Consider the following 12,372-nt stretch of genomic DNA (forward strand, 5'->3'; position numbering starts at 1 on the left):
CAGTGTAATAAAAAGAGGAGGCCAAGAACAGCCAGAGCATTATGGAAGGGAGGAGAAATGAGTTGTTTCTGCAACCCAGTGTCATTTAGCCAACCTTGTGGGCTTGGTCATTTCCAAGACGCCGGATGGTCCCACGTCCCAGACTAGGTGGGGTTGCTTCCACCTGGAAAATCTGCCTCAGGAATTTGTTTTTGGAGGAATGAACCACCTGCATTACATTAGCACTCAGTGTGTCCCGATTTTTCTCTAGGAAACCTATAGGATGGAAAAAAAAAAAATACAAAAGCTTGTTATCTCTGCAGTCAGCTGGCTCTAGTGCTACTCTGGCTAGCTAAAATCTATTTCATTTACAGTAACTTGCTGATTAGTTTAGAGTAATCCTCCTGATCTTCTGACTTCAGCTAAGTAAACATGAAGGTTTTTAACTCCCATCCTGAGAAATCACAGATCAGCACTACCCTGGAGTGCTACACGTCCATGGCAATCTATGCTTTTCTCTTCACCCTCCACATCCGGCAGTGACAGGCTCACCTTTTGATTCATAAAAGACAGCCCCAGCAAAGTGGTTAATGCCAAACTTGGTGTCATGGTCACTCTTAGGTGGGATATAGACTTTACTTTTGCCATGGAGGGAATTGATTTTGATGAGCATGGTAGCATCTGTGCCCTGGGAATAAACACAGGCAGAAAAAGACAGTTAAGTAGATCCCCTTTCTGCACTGGACTATGCTCAGTGAACAAACAGATGTGGTGCTCAGAAATAGCAAAGGCTTAAATTCTGCTCCTTATGTGTATAGTAAATCTGGAAGAAGTCAGTGCCAGAAGTACCTTCCCTTTTACACAGACCTTCCTCTCAAGCATCAGGACAGAACACAGCACTAGAGTGTTTTAGGACTGTACACAAGGCTCTATAACATGACCAACATCACCAGGCATGCTGAAAATTTCTCAAATCTTTGATGTTTGCAAGCAGAATTCCCCACCAACCTTCCCATGCCATCCTAACCAGCCGTGCTCTAAGGGTGCATGTTCCTTCTTCCAGGTAGGCACACCGAGCCTTCTTTCACTCTCCAACTGGTATAAGACTCAGAAATCACCAGAAGACGGCTGCCGAAGCAGATACCAGTCAGCATGCCCAGACTGTGACTTCCACAGGCAGACAGCTTCTCTTCAGCTGATGCCATCACAATCTCATCCCCTTGCTGTGCATGTGAGGCTAGCTCTGCTCACTCACCTGTGCTAGGTTTGTGCTGTGCTATCTGAGAAGCCATGTGCTCTGAGAATCAGAGGAGTTTTTTCCTCCTGACTGCAGGACCATTAGGACCACCCTCTTCTCAGGGTAGAAAGGGGAAAGTCATCTGTCTGTCTGTACACAATCCTCTTAAATTTCTCCATGAGGACTACCAGTGAGCTGAGGCAGGGGCTTGCCGTTTTGGATAAGCTGATGTTGCCATCTGTACTAACAGTCCTGCTTACCCTCACCATGCCCTGGAGATGAGGAAAATGTTCTTCAGGGATGTTTGAGATAGGATCTTCAACCCCTGCTCTCCTGTTTGAGATGCCTGCCTTTTGTAGAATGACATTTTTCACAATGATATTGCACAGCTGTGACCATCATACAGGAGAAGAGAAAGCTGCCATCCAGACCAACAGCAGAACAATACTCAAACAACATACAAAACTAAATATTTCCTAAAAGGGCACTTCTAAATGATCAGGAGTCCTTCCTTCTCCACTTGGAACAACTATAAGAGTTTCAACAGCGAGATACCAGGAAGAGCACACTCCAGCAAAGACAAAAGTATTCATATAGCTAATTTAAAAGGGACACCTTTTAAGGGGGAAGATGTTGCCTCTCAAATGTCTTGAGACATTGCCTCTCAATGTCAGAGACATTATCTCTGAAAGTGTTTTTGCAGTCTTCTGTGTAAAGCCAAGCATTACTGATGCGCTATGGTGAAAACCAAACATTACAGGTGAAACCATAAAGTTACCTTTGGGAACTTGCTCTCTTCATCAATGAGGGAGATGATGTTCATGGGTTTGAGTGCAATGATTTCCAGAGCCTGGTGGTTGTCAGGGAATTCAATGTTACTCCAGGCAATGTGCTCTGCAAGGTATTCCTCTTGTTCCAGCTTGAAGACATGGTGCACGAAGAACTGCTGAAGGTGCTCATTGACAATGTTAATGCAGAGCTGCTCAAAGCTGTGGAAGGACAAGGTGGGAAACCATGGTCATCCCTGGACCTCAGGCAGTGCTGCACTGCCACTGCTCCGTGGCATTTGTTTAAATACGTGTTAAATACGTATCCAGATGTACTACTGCTATATTCCACAGTGTTAATGACTACCACCACTGCATGTTGTCAGTCTTAGGAACGTAAGAGATACATTTTCGGCTGTGATAAAGATGATCATAAATGAGCCAACTGATGAGGGTTGATGGGTAAGCAAGAAAAGATCATGTATGTGTTTCAAGAAACTCTAGAGTAAAGGGGACATATAACTGTGAAAATAGCTTGACTGTATGAATGTGTGACCTGTTTTTACTTGCACTGGCATTACCGCTTCCTCTGTCAGTTAGTCCTAAATGCTGCACCTGAGTTTCATTACCAGGTAATTGCTGTAGCACAGTGTGTGCCTGTGGAGTACTCACCACAGTGAGGCCCCATGTGGATTGCAGCCTCTGGGAATAGCATAAAGTAATAGATAGATAGATATAGATAGACTGTGAAAGACTTAGGCTATCCTGAACAGATCTTAGACTGCATTCCAAAGGTCAGTGAGGAATAAAATCTTGCTGAAAGCAAGTGAAATACATCTGCTGAAATGAATTGGAAGAAATTGCCACGCAGAATTTAGAAAAAATGAAGAACATGGAACGTTTTAAGTGATTTATCAAGGAGGGGGTGACAAAGGTGGAGTGAAATAGAATGACAGAGATAATATTAGTTATATTAATAATTATTACAATATTTATTATTGTAATTAATAATAATATTTGCACACAGTAATTTACTACATCCCTAACTGTAGCATACCCTGCTAAAATAGTGCTCACATTGTCTGTGTCACAAAATGGAGAAAGCTTCTCTACTCTGGTCACCAGTGTTTGTAGACTGCAGAGTACAGGTGATGGTTTGTAGAGTACTGATGATATGGTACCTACATACCATACAAGTTAGAGAATTGCTGCCTCTGTGAAGAAGAGCATATAGAAGTGGTGCTTTGGGACTGAAATCAGCAGTAGGAGAGGTAGCAGTGGGACAACAGTATACTAACCAGGTGTTTCACTGACCTGTCCTTAGAAGCAGAGAAATTAAGGAGCCCCCCAAAAAAGTGACAGGAGAGCAAAAAACACTGAGCAAAACAGAAGCATGGGCTGAAATGGGAAACCAAATACAGCCTCCTTTGTACAAAATGTATCACAAGAGACATTATAAAAATGTTATGGAACAAAGAAGTTTGGTACAGAGACAGGAGGCATCTGCTTGTAATGACTGCCTGCTCGTAGCATCTCCTCTGAGCAAATTCCTGAGGTTCTGGAATAGACGTGGCAATGGCTGCACCAGAAAGAAAACTGAAGGAGAAGGCAGAAATGTGACCAAGACTGGAGACAAATGGTACCTGTGCAAGATCATCACTGGGAAAACTCAGTGACAGAAATTTCACTGCTCTGAGAATGAGGACAATAATGAAAGAACATTTCTATTTCTTCATTCTTTCTATTTACATCAGCTGCTTTTCAGCTCCCCAGTGGAAACGAATTTAGAGCCTCTTACCTGTTGTTGCTAAAGTTTTCAAACCCAAAAATGTCCAACAACCCAATGGACTGATGCGTATTTTTAGGCTTCTCAGAAGTTGGGTTGGAAATGGCTGAGTTGATCTTATTCACTATCCACAGGAAAATCCGTCCATATATACCCTGGTGAAAAATTAAAGAGCAAATGGAAAACCGTTGTTACAGTCTTTGGACATATCTCAATGCTTTCCTTCGTGCTACAACAATGATGTCAGACTATGCCTGAAGACTAGGAGGGAACAGAGCCCACTGGGTGAATATTTATCACAAAAGGCTCTTTCACTAGTAAGACAGGCAGCTTTGAAAGCATTCCCAATCTTAAACAGAGAATACGTAAGAACCAATACCTTCACAAATGCATCCCTCCCATCTGCAGCTTGAGCTACATTCAGAGGCCTGGACACACTTTCTCCTCGAACAATGATTGAGAGGTTTGTGAGACTGTTCTGAAGTTCACTGGAGTCCACCTGGAGGAACAGGAATGGCAGTCTGGTCATTCAGGTGGATAAAGGAGATCCAGCAAAGAAAGTCTGTCTCAGGACGAGGGCTGTAACAAACTGCCTGTCCAGCAGCATTCATGACAGCATTCTGCTGTCCTAGACTGAAAGCTCTCCTAGCTCAGACACATCTGCAACAGCATCACTTGAGTATCAGCGAGAAGAAATGCCCTTTTTATGTGCTTCCATACATAAACAATCCACAGAATCATGTTTTGTCGGTGTGCTCAGGGAGCATGGGTGAAGGAGAGAACTAGTAGGAGAAGATGAGAGTCCATTACCTCAAGCAATTTGGTTGCAATCGAAAAGTGTGGTGAATCCATCACATCAGAGCAGTCCAAGTTGTCATACACAGCCGCTGGAATAAGGAAACAGTCAGTCTTGGGGTGAATCATTTCTGTCGGGGTGGGGGCTGTGCTATTATTGCAGCCATATTTCTGTAACCCCATAGCTCTGGGAATGTGACAAAGCAATCAGTTCCCTGATGAAGCTCCCAGGTTTGATGATTTTATTAAGAAGAGTTCTGATTTCAGTCAGGGATCCTGGCATGTATGGGGTCCTCACAGCTCCTGAACATCAGGCTAAAAGTAGCAGCAAAGCTGACAAGGTTATTACTTTTAAATGGTAGCTATTGGAGATCTGGAGATGTTATATCTTCCTTATGAGGAAAGGCTGAGAGAACTGGGTCTGTTCAGCCTGGAGAAGAGAAGACTGAGAGGGGATCTCCTCAGTGTATATAAATATCTGAGGGGTGGGGGACAGAAGGATGTAGCCAACCTCCTCTCAGTGGTTTGTGGGGATAGGACAGGGCAATGGCTGCAAGTTAGAGCACAGGAAGTTCCGCACTGACATGCGAAAGAACTTCTTCACGGTGAGGGTGACGGAGCATTGGAACAGGCTGCCTAGGGAGGTTGTGGAGTCTCCTTCTCTGGCGATATTCAAGACCTGTTTGGATGCCTACCTGGGCAGCCTGCTCTGAGGAACCTGCTTTGGCAGGAGGGTTGGACCCGATGATCTTTCAAGGTCCCTTCCATCCTCTACAGTTCTGAGATTCTGTGATATCTGACTTCAGAAAATGTTTCTGAAAACATTTTTCCTTATATCTGACTTATGGGAAATTTAAACAAAAAAGGTTGTCTAAATGTTCCATTTTGGCAGCCAACATTACTCCAAAGATCCCTTCTGGCATCACTGTATTGGATCCTCTGCATCACAAAGAGAAGGAGGCCTTTTCTAAAATGTGAGAGCTCCTGGCATCCTGCTGCTGGGTGTATGAGGCTGTGCCTGTGCCATACAAGAATTGCATTCACACAGGTGGGTGTTCACCATACCCAGCCCGCAGATGACTGTTATCATCTCCACAGCAAGCATGACTCAACTGCTCTTCTGTCCTCTGGCTCGCAGAGCACTACAATCAGCAAATGTAGCATGGCATTACATTATCTAGTGTTTCAGTTTGCGTGATAAGGGTTTATTTGTAGCTATGGAAACCTGAGTGTGACAAAAGTAGATGGATGTGTTTCAAAAAATTACCTAATGTTTAATGGTGCTTATCTGCCTGCCCCTCCAACCCTGTCCACCCGCCTGTTAATGCACAGCAGAGGAGCACAGCCTAAGCTGTACAGTGGGAAGCAGACAGCATCTCTAGGCCTTTAACATTGAGTCTGAGGAAAGACCAAGCACAGACAATGCTGAGTTTACCTTCAAACTCTACATTCCCCAGGTGCAGAATAGCAGCCAGCAGTTTGCTGATGTCCCAGTGCTCAGAGTCTGAGAACATGAGGATCTTCATGGCCGAGCGGATGTGGGCATACTCCTTTGCATCATTCCGGCCATCACAAGATGTGCAGTTGCCCTGCAAGACACCACACTCAACAAGTAAGGAAAATCTCTTGTTTCTTTTCAGATCATATAAATATCAGATATAAGGATGAGGATTCTTGACACGGTTTCTACTTTTTTGTTTTCTCCTAAGGTATAAGTACTTGAGTAGCTTTCTCCCTGGCATTCATCCGAAATCTAAGTGCCTGTGAAAGTAGGAGATATTTCCTACCTGCTCTTTATGTTTCTTAAGGCTGACCTGGATGGAAGGCTTTGAACTGCCACAAGCTGCCACTGTGGTAGATGGGTGGATGTTACAATAAGTCTCCAAAACTGAGACTCATAGCACTTTTGATGTTACTGCTTGTGGTACTCTAAGGAAAGGACTGCTGATACTCGGTAACTGCCCATCTGCAGCTCCTATTGATGGTACTTGCAAATGGCAAAGGGATAATGGAGAAGGAAGAAGAAATTGTTACCATAGTGAGATAAGTGTACTCTGAAGCAGTTCCCAGATTCAGCATCTTTTTCTGCTCCAGATTCATCCCCATTAGCATGCAATAGAAGATATGATAGTTCCTCTCCTCTGGAGCCTGGAAAGAAAGGAATAGGCCAATATAGCCTTGTTAGTACAGGCTTGTAACACAGGAGCAGGCAAACTGGACATATGCAAGTGGCCTCACCTGCCGGCAAACACGTGACTTTTCCAGAAGAAACTGTTCTATCTGGGCTCCTTCTATCACACCACTGCGGTTGAAGCGGATATCAATGTATTTCCCAAAGCGACTTGAATTATCATTTCGAACTGTCTTGGCATTTCCAAAAGCTGATTGGCAAAGGGCAAAGGTAGTATCTTGATTACTGCAGTTAATGAACATTGTGTCTATTTTTAATCCTCTTCTGTTTTTCTACTGGCATTTTACAAGTTGTGCACCACATGATAGTGCTGACAAGTACTAAAGAATACATGGACTAAGGCTCCCTGCTGAGATGACAGGCAGGCATACTGCACATCCAGATAATTGGGCCCTAACAGATATATTCAGGTAATCCACATATACACTATATCTGACCAGCCAAGAGAGCTGAGCACTTCTTCATTAAGACCTGCAAAAGGACTTTCTGGGTACTCGTCCGATCCCTCTACTGAGAAAGATGGATGTCTTAGGGACCTACCCTACAGATATATCTATTCTTGGTCACTTTGCCACAGTCTGGTGCAAATGCCAAACAAGGGGGCTTTACCAAAAGGTCTCTGCCTTTGCAAAGGCTTTTGTGCTTCCTGCAGTTCTGAGTTACCTGCTATGGTGGCATCTCCTCCTGCAGTATGGGAGCTGCTGTGGACCTAATGGGGACATGGCAGAAAAATCTAGAGAATTTCTATGCTACATTGTCAATACTTGAGAGGTTTTAGCTGTTATGCAAATACAGTAATTCTAGGGTCTGTTCCTGAGTTTTTCCTGACACAAAATTCCTGTGATAAGGGTGGTAAATCAGGCCTTTTTGCTAAATAACCCACCTTCCAGAATAGGGTTGGCCTCTAGGATTTGCTGCTCTATCCAGGAATGCTGGCCACTGACAGCTGCCAAAAACTGTAGTATTAGCTTTGTGCTTTCAGTTTTCCCAGCTCCAGATTCTCCACTGCATAAAGAAACAATATCATTAATGGTTTCATTTCTTCTTTTTTGGCTACGGTGGCAAATGGCAGACCAAAGTGAAAAAATAAATCCTACTTATATTTACATTGTGAATGGCAGATCAGGCTGTCTTTCATTGAGGACTAAAGGGTGGTGTTTAAGGAAAGGTTGGACCTGGTGCTTAGGGACATGGTTTAGTGGGTGACATTGGTAGTAGGATGATTGGACCAGATGATCCTGGAGGTCTCTTCCAACCTTAATGATTCTATAATTCTGAGTTTCTATGATTCAGGAAATCTCTGCAGAAAACACAAGTAGCACAAGTATGGTGTCCCTACAGTGAAAGATAGCCTTACACCACAAAGGATCAGATGTGCACAATGTATCACCATATTCAAAGAGTCTGGGGCAAAACAATGGACTCATGAAATCCCTTGCATATGTTCTACCTTTTGAAGCCCTGACTGAAAATGAAGTAGCAGGGGAGAAAACTGTTATCTCAAGTCTTATCTGTGCCTTTGCATTTGGAAGATTTCCTATGTCCTCAAAGGTGCCCCAGAAACATGCCAGATTTGGCTTTCTGCCACTCATCCTGAGTCCAGTCACCTGATCACACAGCACTGGTCTCTCTTATTCCTCTTCATATTGAAGTAACAATTGTCAGCAATGGCGAAGACATGAGGTGGCAGCTCTCCGATCCTCTTGTTGCAGTACAGCCTGATATAATCAACTGTGTAGAGAGGCAGCAGCTGGTATGGATTCACTGCTACCAAGATAGATCCTGTGTAAGTCTGGAAAACAGTTATGAGCATTACCTCTAGCAGCAAACCTGCAAACAAGAATACAGCCAAAGGCACTCACAGTGTGATACTAAGCAGAGGCAGGAGGGAAACCTGGGAGATCCATAGCAGCCCTTAGGTGAGGCCTAAGTGCTAAGGTCTGGTTGTTACTAAATGTCCTAGGATATCTTTTTTTTTTTTTTTTTTTTTTTTTTTTTTTTTTTTTTTTCCGAAGGAATAATGATAACTATAATCTCCTGGTCAGATCACAGCTCACCTCGCTGTCTAAGGCTAAAACACAAAAGCTCAATTTGGCATGGCATTTTTATGTGTTATCATAAGATGTTTTGTAGTGATTTTTAAGCTGCTTTTCTGTTCTGGTGCAGATGTAGCTGGACTTTGCACTGGACAAAGTTATGGTTGTGGGGTTCTATGCACGAAAGAAGGCTTGCAGGCAGCTCAGGTTACCCTGCTGAAGGTGCATTAGAGGTTATTGCTAGAAGTAGCGTGCTTGGTAACCTTGGCACTCACATAGATTTTGTGCTTCTGGTGGCGGATGAGGAGGTTGTGCACCATGCCTGCTTCATGAAGATCCCCAAGGCGGATCATGTCTTCCACCCCTTGGACAGAGGATGGGTGCATTGGGTGCACCATGTGCATGTTCTGGGCCGTGATCCAGTGCTCCTGAAAAAGGCAAGGCAGAAGTTTCAATGGATTGTGCTGTTACCCAGAGGCAAACAAAGGAAGGCACCATGTTAGACCAGAGCAAGCTTGAACATAGTCCACACTAAACCCAGCATATTCTAACAAACAGCTGACTGAACTACAGAAATTAGCAAGTGCGCTGCTCCACAGGACTGGATGATTTAAAACCTTAAACAAAGTCACATAGGTGAGTTCTGGACATCACAGAATCTTAAAGATCATTTAGTTCCAACCCCCCTGCCATGGGCAGGGATGCCACCCAATAGATCAGGTTGCCCAGGGCCTCATCACACCCAACCTTGAACACTTCCAGGGCTTCTCATCCAGCTCACATCCAGAGCTTCTCCGGGCAGCCTGTTCCAGTGCCTCACCACCTTCTGAGTGAAGAATTTCCTCCTAAATCGTGAGTGTTCACAATGCAGTTCTGTCAGATCATTACAGCCAGAACATGTTTGAGGTAGGGGTAAAACTCCAGTTCAACAGACTTTAGTGGGATCATGATTTTACCTAGAACTCTACTAAATTTAGGGATTGCAGCTTGTCCATTTCCTGTTCTTAGCTACTTGGTTATAGCCACTAGCTCAAGAAGATCTAGATCTTTATACTGTTGGGATCTGTAGATACTAGGGAAGCATCACCCTATGTTGGCCTTATTTTTATATTATTTCTTTCAGTGTGTCTCACCAGTCATTATCAAAGTCAGACTATTTGTCTAGATGAAGCTTTGGTCTGATCCAGTACGTCCATTCATTTGTATTTTGTACTTTTGATTTTTATGTTTACCTTCTACAGAAAGTTGTAGCATAACCCACCTTGCCTTCATCATCCTCCAACAAGATCCGTCCTGAGTCAGAGTCTTTCACAACTGCCCCAATAGGGACATTAAATTCACTGTTCGCCTGAGTTTCCAGCCACACATGATCACCCTTGGGGGGAAGAAAAGTCATTGTCAGGTAATGTGACAGACTTCATGCCATGTAGTTCACATGCATATATGTCTTGGTCTTAATTTTCTATTGCTTTAATTTCTTCTGCACTGTTTAACTGGACAAGTTCTTACCACTTGCAGGTAGTACAGTCTGATTGTGATAGCATTGGGATCTTTGAGTACTATTCCCAGCACCACAGCTGGCATGGAAAATGGCTTTGCCTGAGTCATCCAGCCCAGCTGTATTACAAGAGCATATAACATAACGCCTTTTACAAGGACAGTGATTGCTCAGCTCCACTACCTCCTAGAAACTGGGGGGTGGGGGCACTGAATGCTGGTAATGTGTCTTGGTAGCCTCACAGTAGCTGTGGTATTCTTTCAGATGAGGTGCTTGAAAACAAAGGCATTCTTGGGAGAAAAAAAGAGGGACAGACTAGATAGCTGGAAGTGCAGAGAGCCCCATTGCAACAGTTTTACATGTATTTTTTCCACTATCTTTCAAATCACTTACAAATGTGGTTGCATCTGTGATTTGTCTTAGGAAAACAATGCACTATTTGTTCAGCCCAGCTCCTCTTTACATTTGTGGAGTCGTGGCAACATCTTGCCTACAGAGCCAGCATGCAGGGCAGCTCTACTGTCACTGGAGGAAAGGTGTGAGCTATGGCTGTCCTTCCTTAGGCATAACTCAGGCAACACTGCAGTGTTGCCTGAGCTACTGCCCTGTTTGTATTCCCCAGGAATATCTATCTACTCTTGCTCCAGTCACTAATTCAGATTTAAACAAAAAAATTACTCCAATGACTAGAATGAAAATGGAACAAAGCTGTAGGTTGGATCTTCAAGGGGGTATGAATTGGCTTACACTTGATGAGGAGCTGGCTTTCCAGCTGACTGTCTTGTTGCATACAAACTTTGTTCTCAACATAGCACTTAACTGTCAATGTTTCAATTTTTTTTTTTTTTTTTTTTAACTGAAAAAATATTTCTTTTTCATCTTAAAGTACTTTGTGGGCTTACGTTTAAAACCAAATAACTGGAGCATAAATGTCTGTAAACGTCACACAAGATTATAAAGAACATTACAGTGCTCCAGTTTGCACTGACTAAAATTCCAGAGGTAATCTGCAGTTTCAGTGCCACACCTTGTGACAGAGGTCACCAGCTCAGCATAAGCACAGCCAGGCTAGCCCAAAGTTGGCATGACGCTTTTGCATTTTTAGTCCAGATTGATATTATTTTATATCATGTTGATACGGGGTTACTTCTGCTATTCTTTTTGAGAAGAACAAGGATGTTAAGGTCCTTCTTTATTTCTCCGGGCCTCAGCTAACCAGTAAATAATCGCAAAGAATAGGACTTACCTTTCTGAAAAGGACCATTATGTTTCAGATGACTGTATGCAACCTGCAGTCCCAAGAAGAACATAACATTAGGCTCAGGCTTTGATCAGAACAGGCAGTGGAATAGAAATGTCCTTGTAAAGAGTAACAGCAAAAGGCCTTTAAATCATTCTGTTTATGGATTGCATTAAAGCAAAATAGATCATCATAAACTGCACCAGCTGTAGAAACAGTGAAATGATCTACTCAAAACTAAGTTTTTACAGGGTGGTGGTCTGTTCCAAGTTCCTCCACATAGCCCTGGAGATGCTTGCAACCCCAAAGAAGTCGATATGTATATCTTCATACAAAATGGTTCCTTCAGTCAAGCATTAGGCATGTTTATTGCCTGAACTTCAAGTTCAGGTCACAAATAAAAGGACCCCACAATGCAATGCAACTCACTGCACAGCAGAGTTACCTTTGCCTGGTCCATTGTTCAGTTCCTATGAGCAGTAATCCCAGTGACACATTTAATTCAAACTCCCCTAAGCTGCTCAGTTCCTTCAGACCATCACAGCTTGAACCTTCCACCATTTAGAAAGTGATATCTAGAGGTAACCTTCCTTGGTGGGAATGGGAGTGATTGCAAGGAAGGCATGAGCAGCAAGATAAGGAACCAGAGGGAGCCGCAATAAAATTAGGAGCTTAAAATCAGGAACCTGAAAGAGAAAAGACTGGTGAACAGAAATCTACACCACTGCTTTGATTAAGGGGTGATAGTGTTTAGGCTGTGATCCTTCGTTCAACCAAGGAACCTAAATCTTCAGAAGGTGCTTCCTCTCCCATAGGCTACTACAGGTGGAATCTGGGAGATTC

At 43.4% G+C, this 12,372-nt stretch overlaps 1 protein-coding gene across 1 annotated transcript in view; it reads right to left on the reverse strand.

Annotated features, from left to right (window-relative positions):
- Positions 1 to 11,989, reverse strand: part of MYO7B (myosin VIIB) — a gene marked incomplete at its 5' end in the record, with an annotated part of 44,940 nt that extends 32,951 nt beyond the window's left edge. The window contains 15 exon segments of the mRNA XM_084292113.1: positions 95 to 255; positions 532 to 667; positions 1,995 to 2,205; positions 3,782 to 3,924; positions 4,149 to 4,268; positions 4,580 to 4,656; positions 6,000 to 6,153; positions 6,599 to 6,712; positions 6,803 to 6,945; positions 7,639 to 7,760; positions 8,363 to 8,547; positions 9,067 to 9,219; positions 10,053 to 10,166; positions 10,301 to 10,408; positions 11,975 to 11,989. Of these exon segments, the coding sequence (XP_084148239.1) occupies positions 95 to 255; positions 532 to 667; positions 1,995 to 2,205; positions 3,782 to 3,924; positions 4,149 to 4,268; positions 4,580 to 4,656; positions 6,000 to 6,153; positions 6,599 to 6,712; positions 6,803 to 6,945; positions 7,639 to 7,760; positions 8,363 to 8,547; positions 9,067 to 9,219; positions 10,053 to 10,166; positions 10,301 to 10,408; positions 11,975 to 11,989 (1,956 nt within the window).
- Positions 11,990 to 12,372: the final 383 nt, after the last annotated feature.

The sequence above is a fragment of the Netta rufina genome (assembly GCF_964035555.1).
Source record: "Netta rufina genome assembly, chromosome: 9".
NCBI classification, from domain to species: domain Eukaryota; kingdom Metazoa; phylum Chordata; class Aves; order Anseriformes; family Anatidae; genus Netta; species Netta rufina.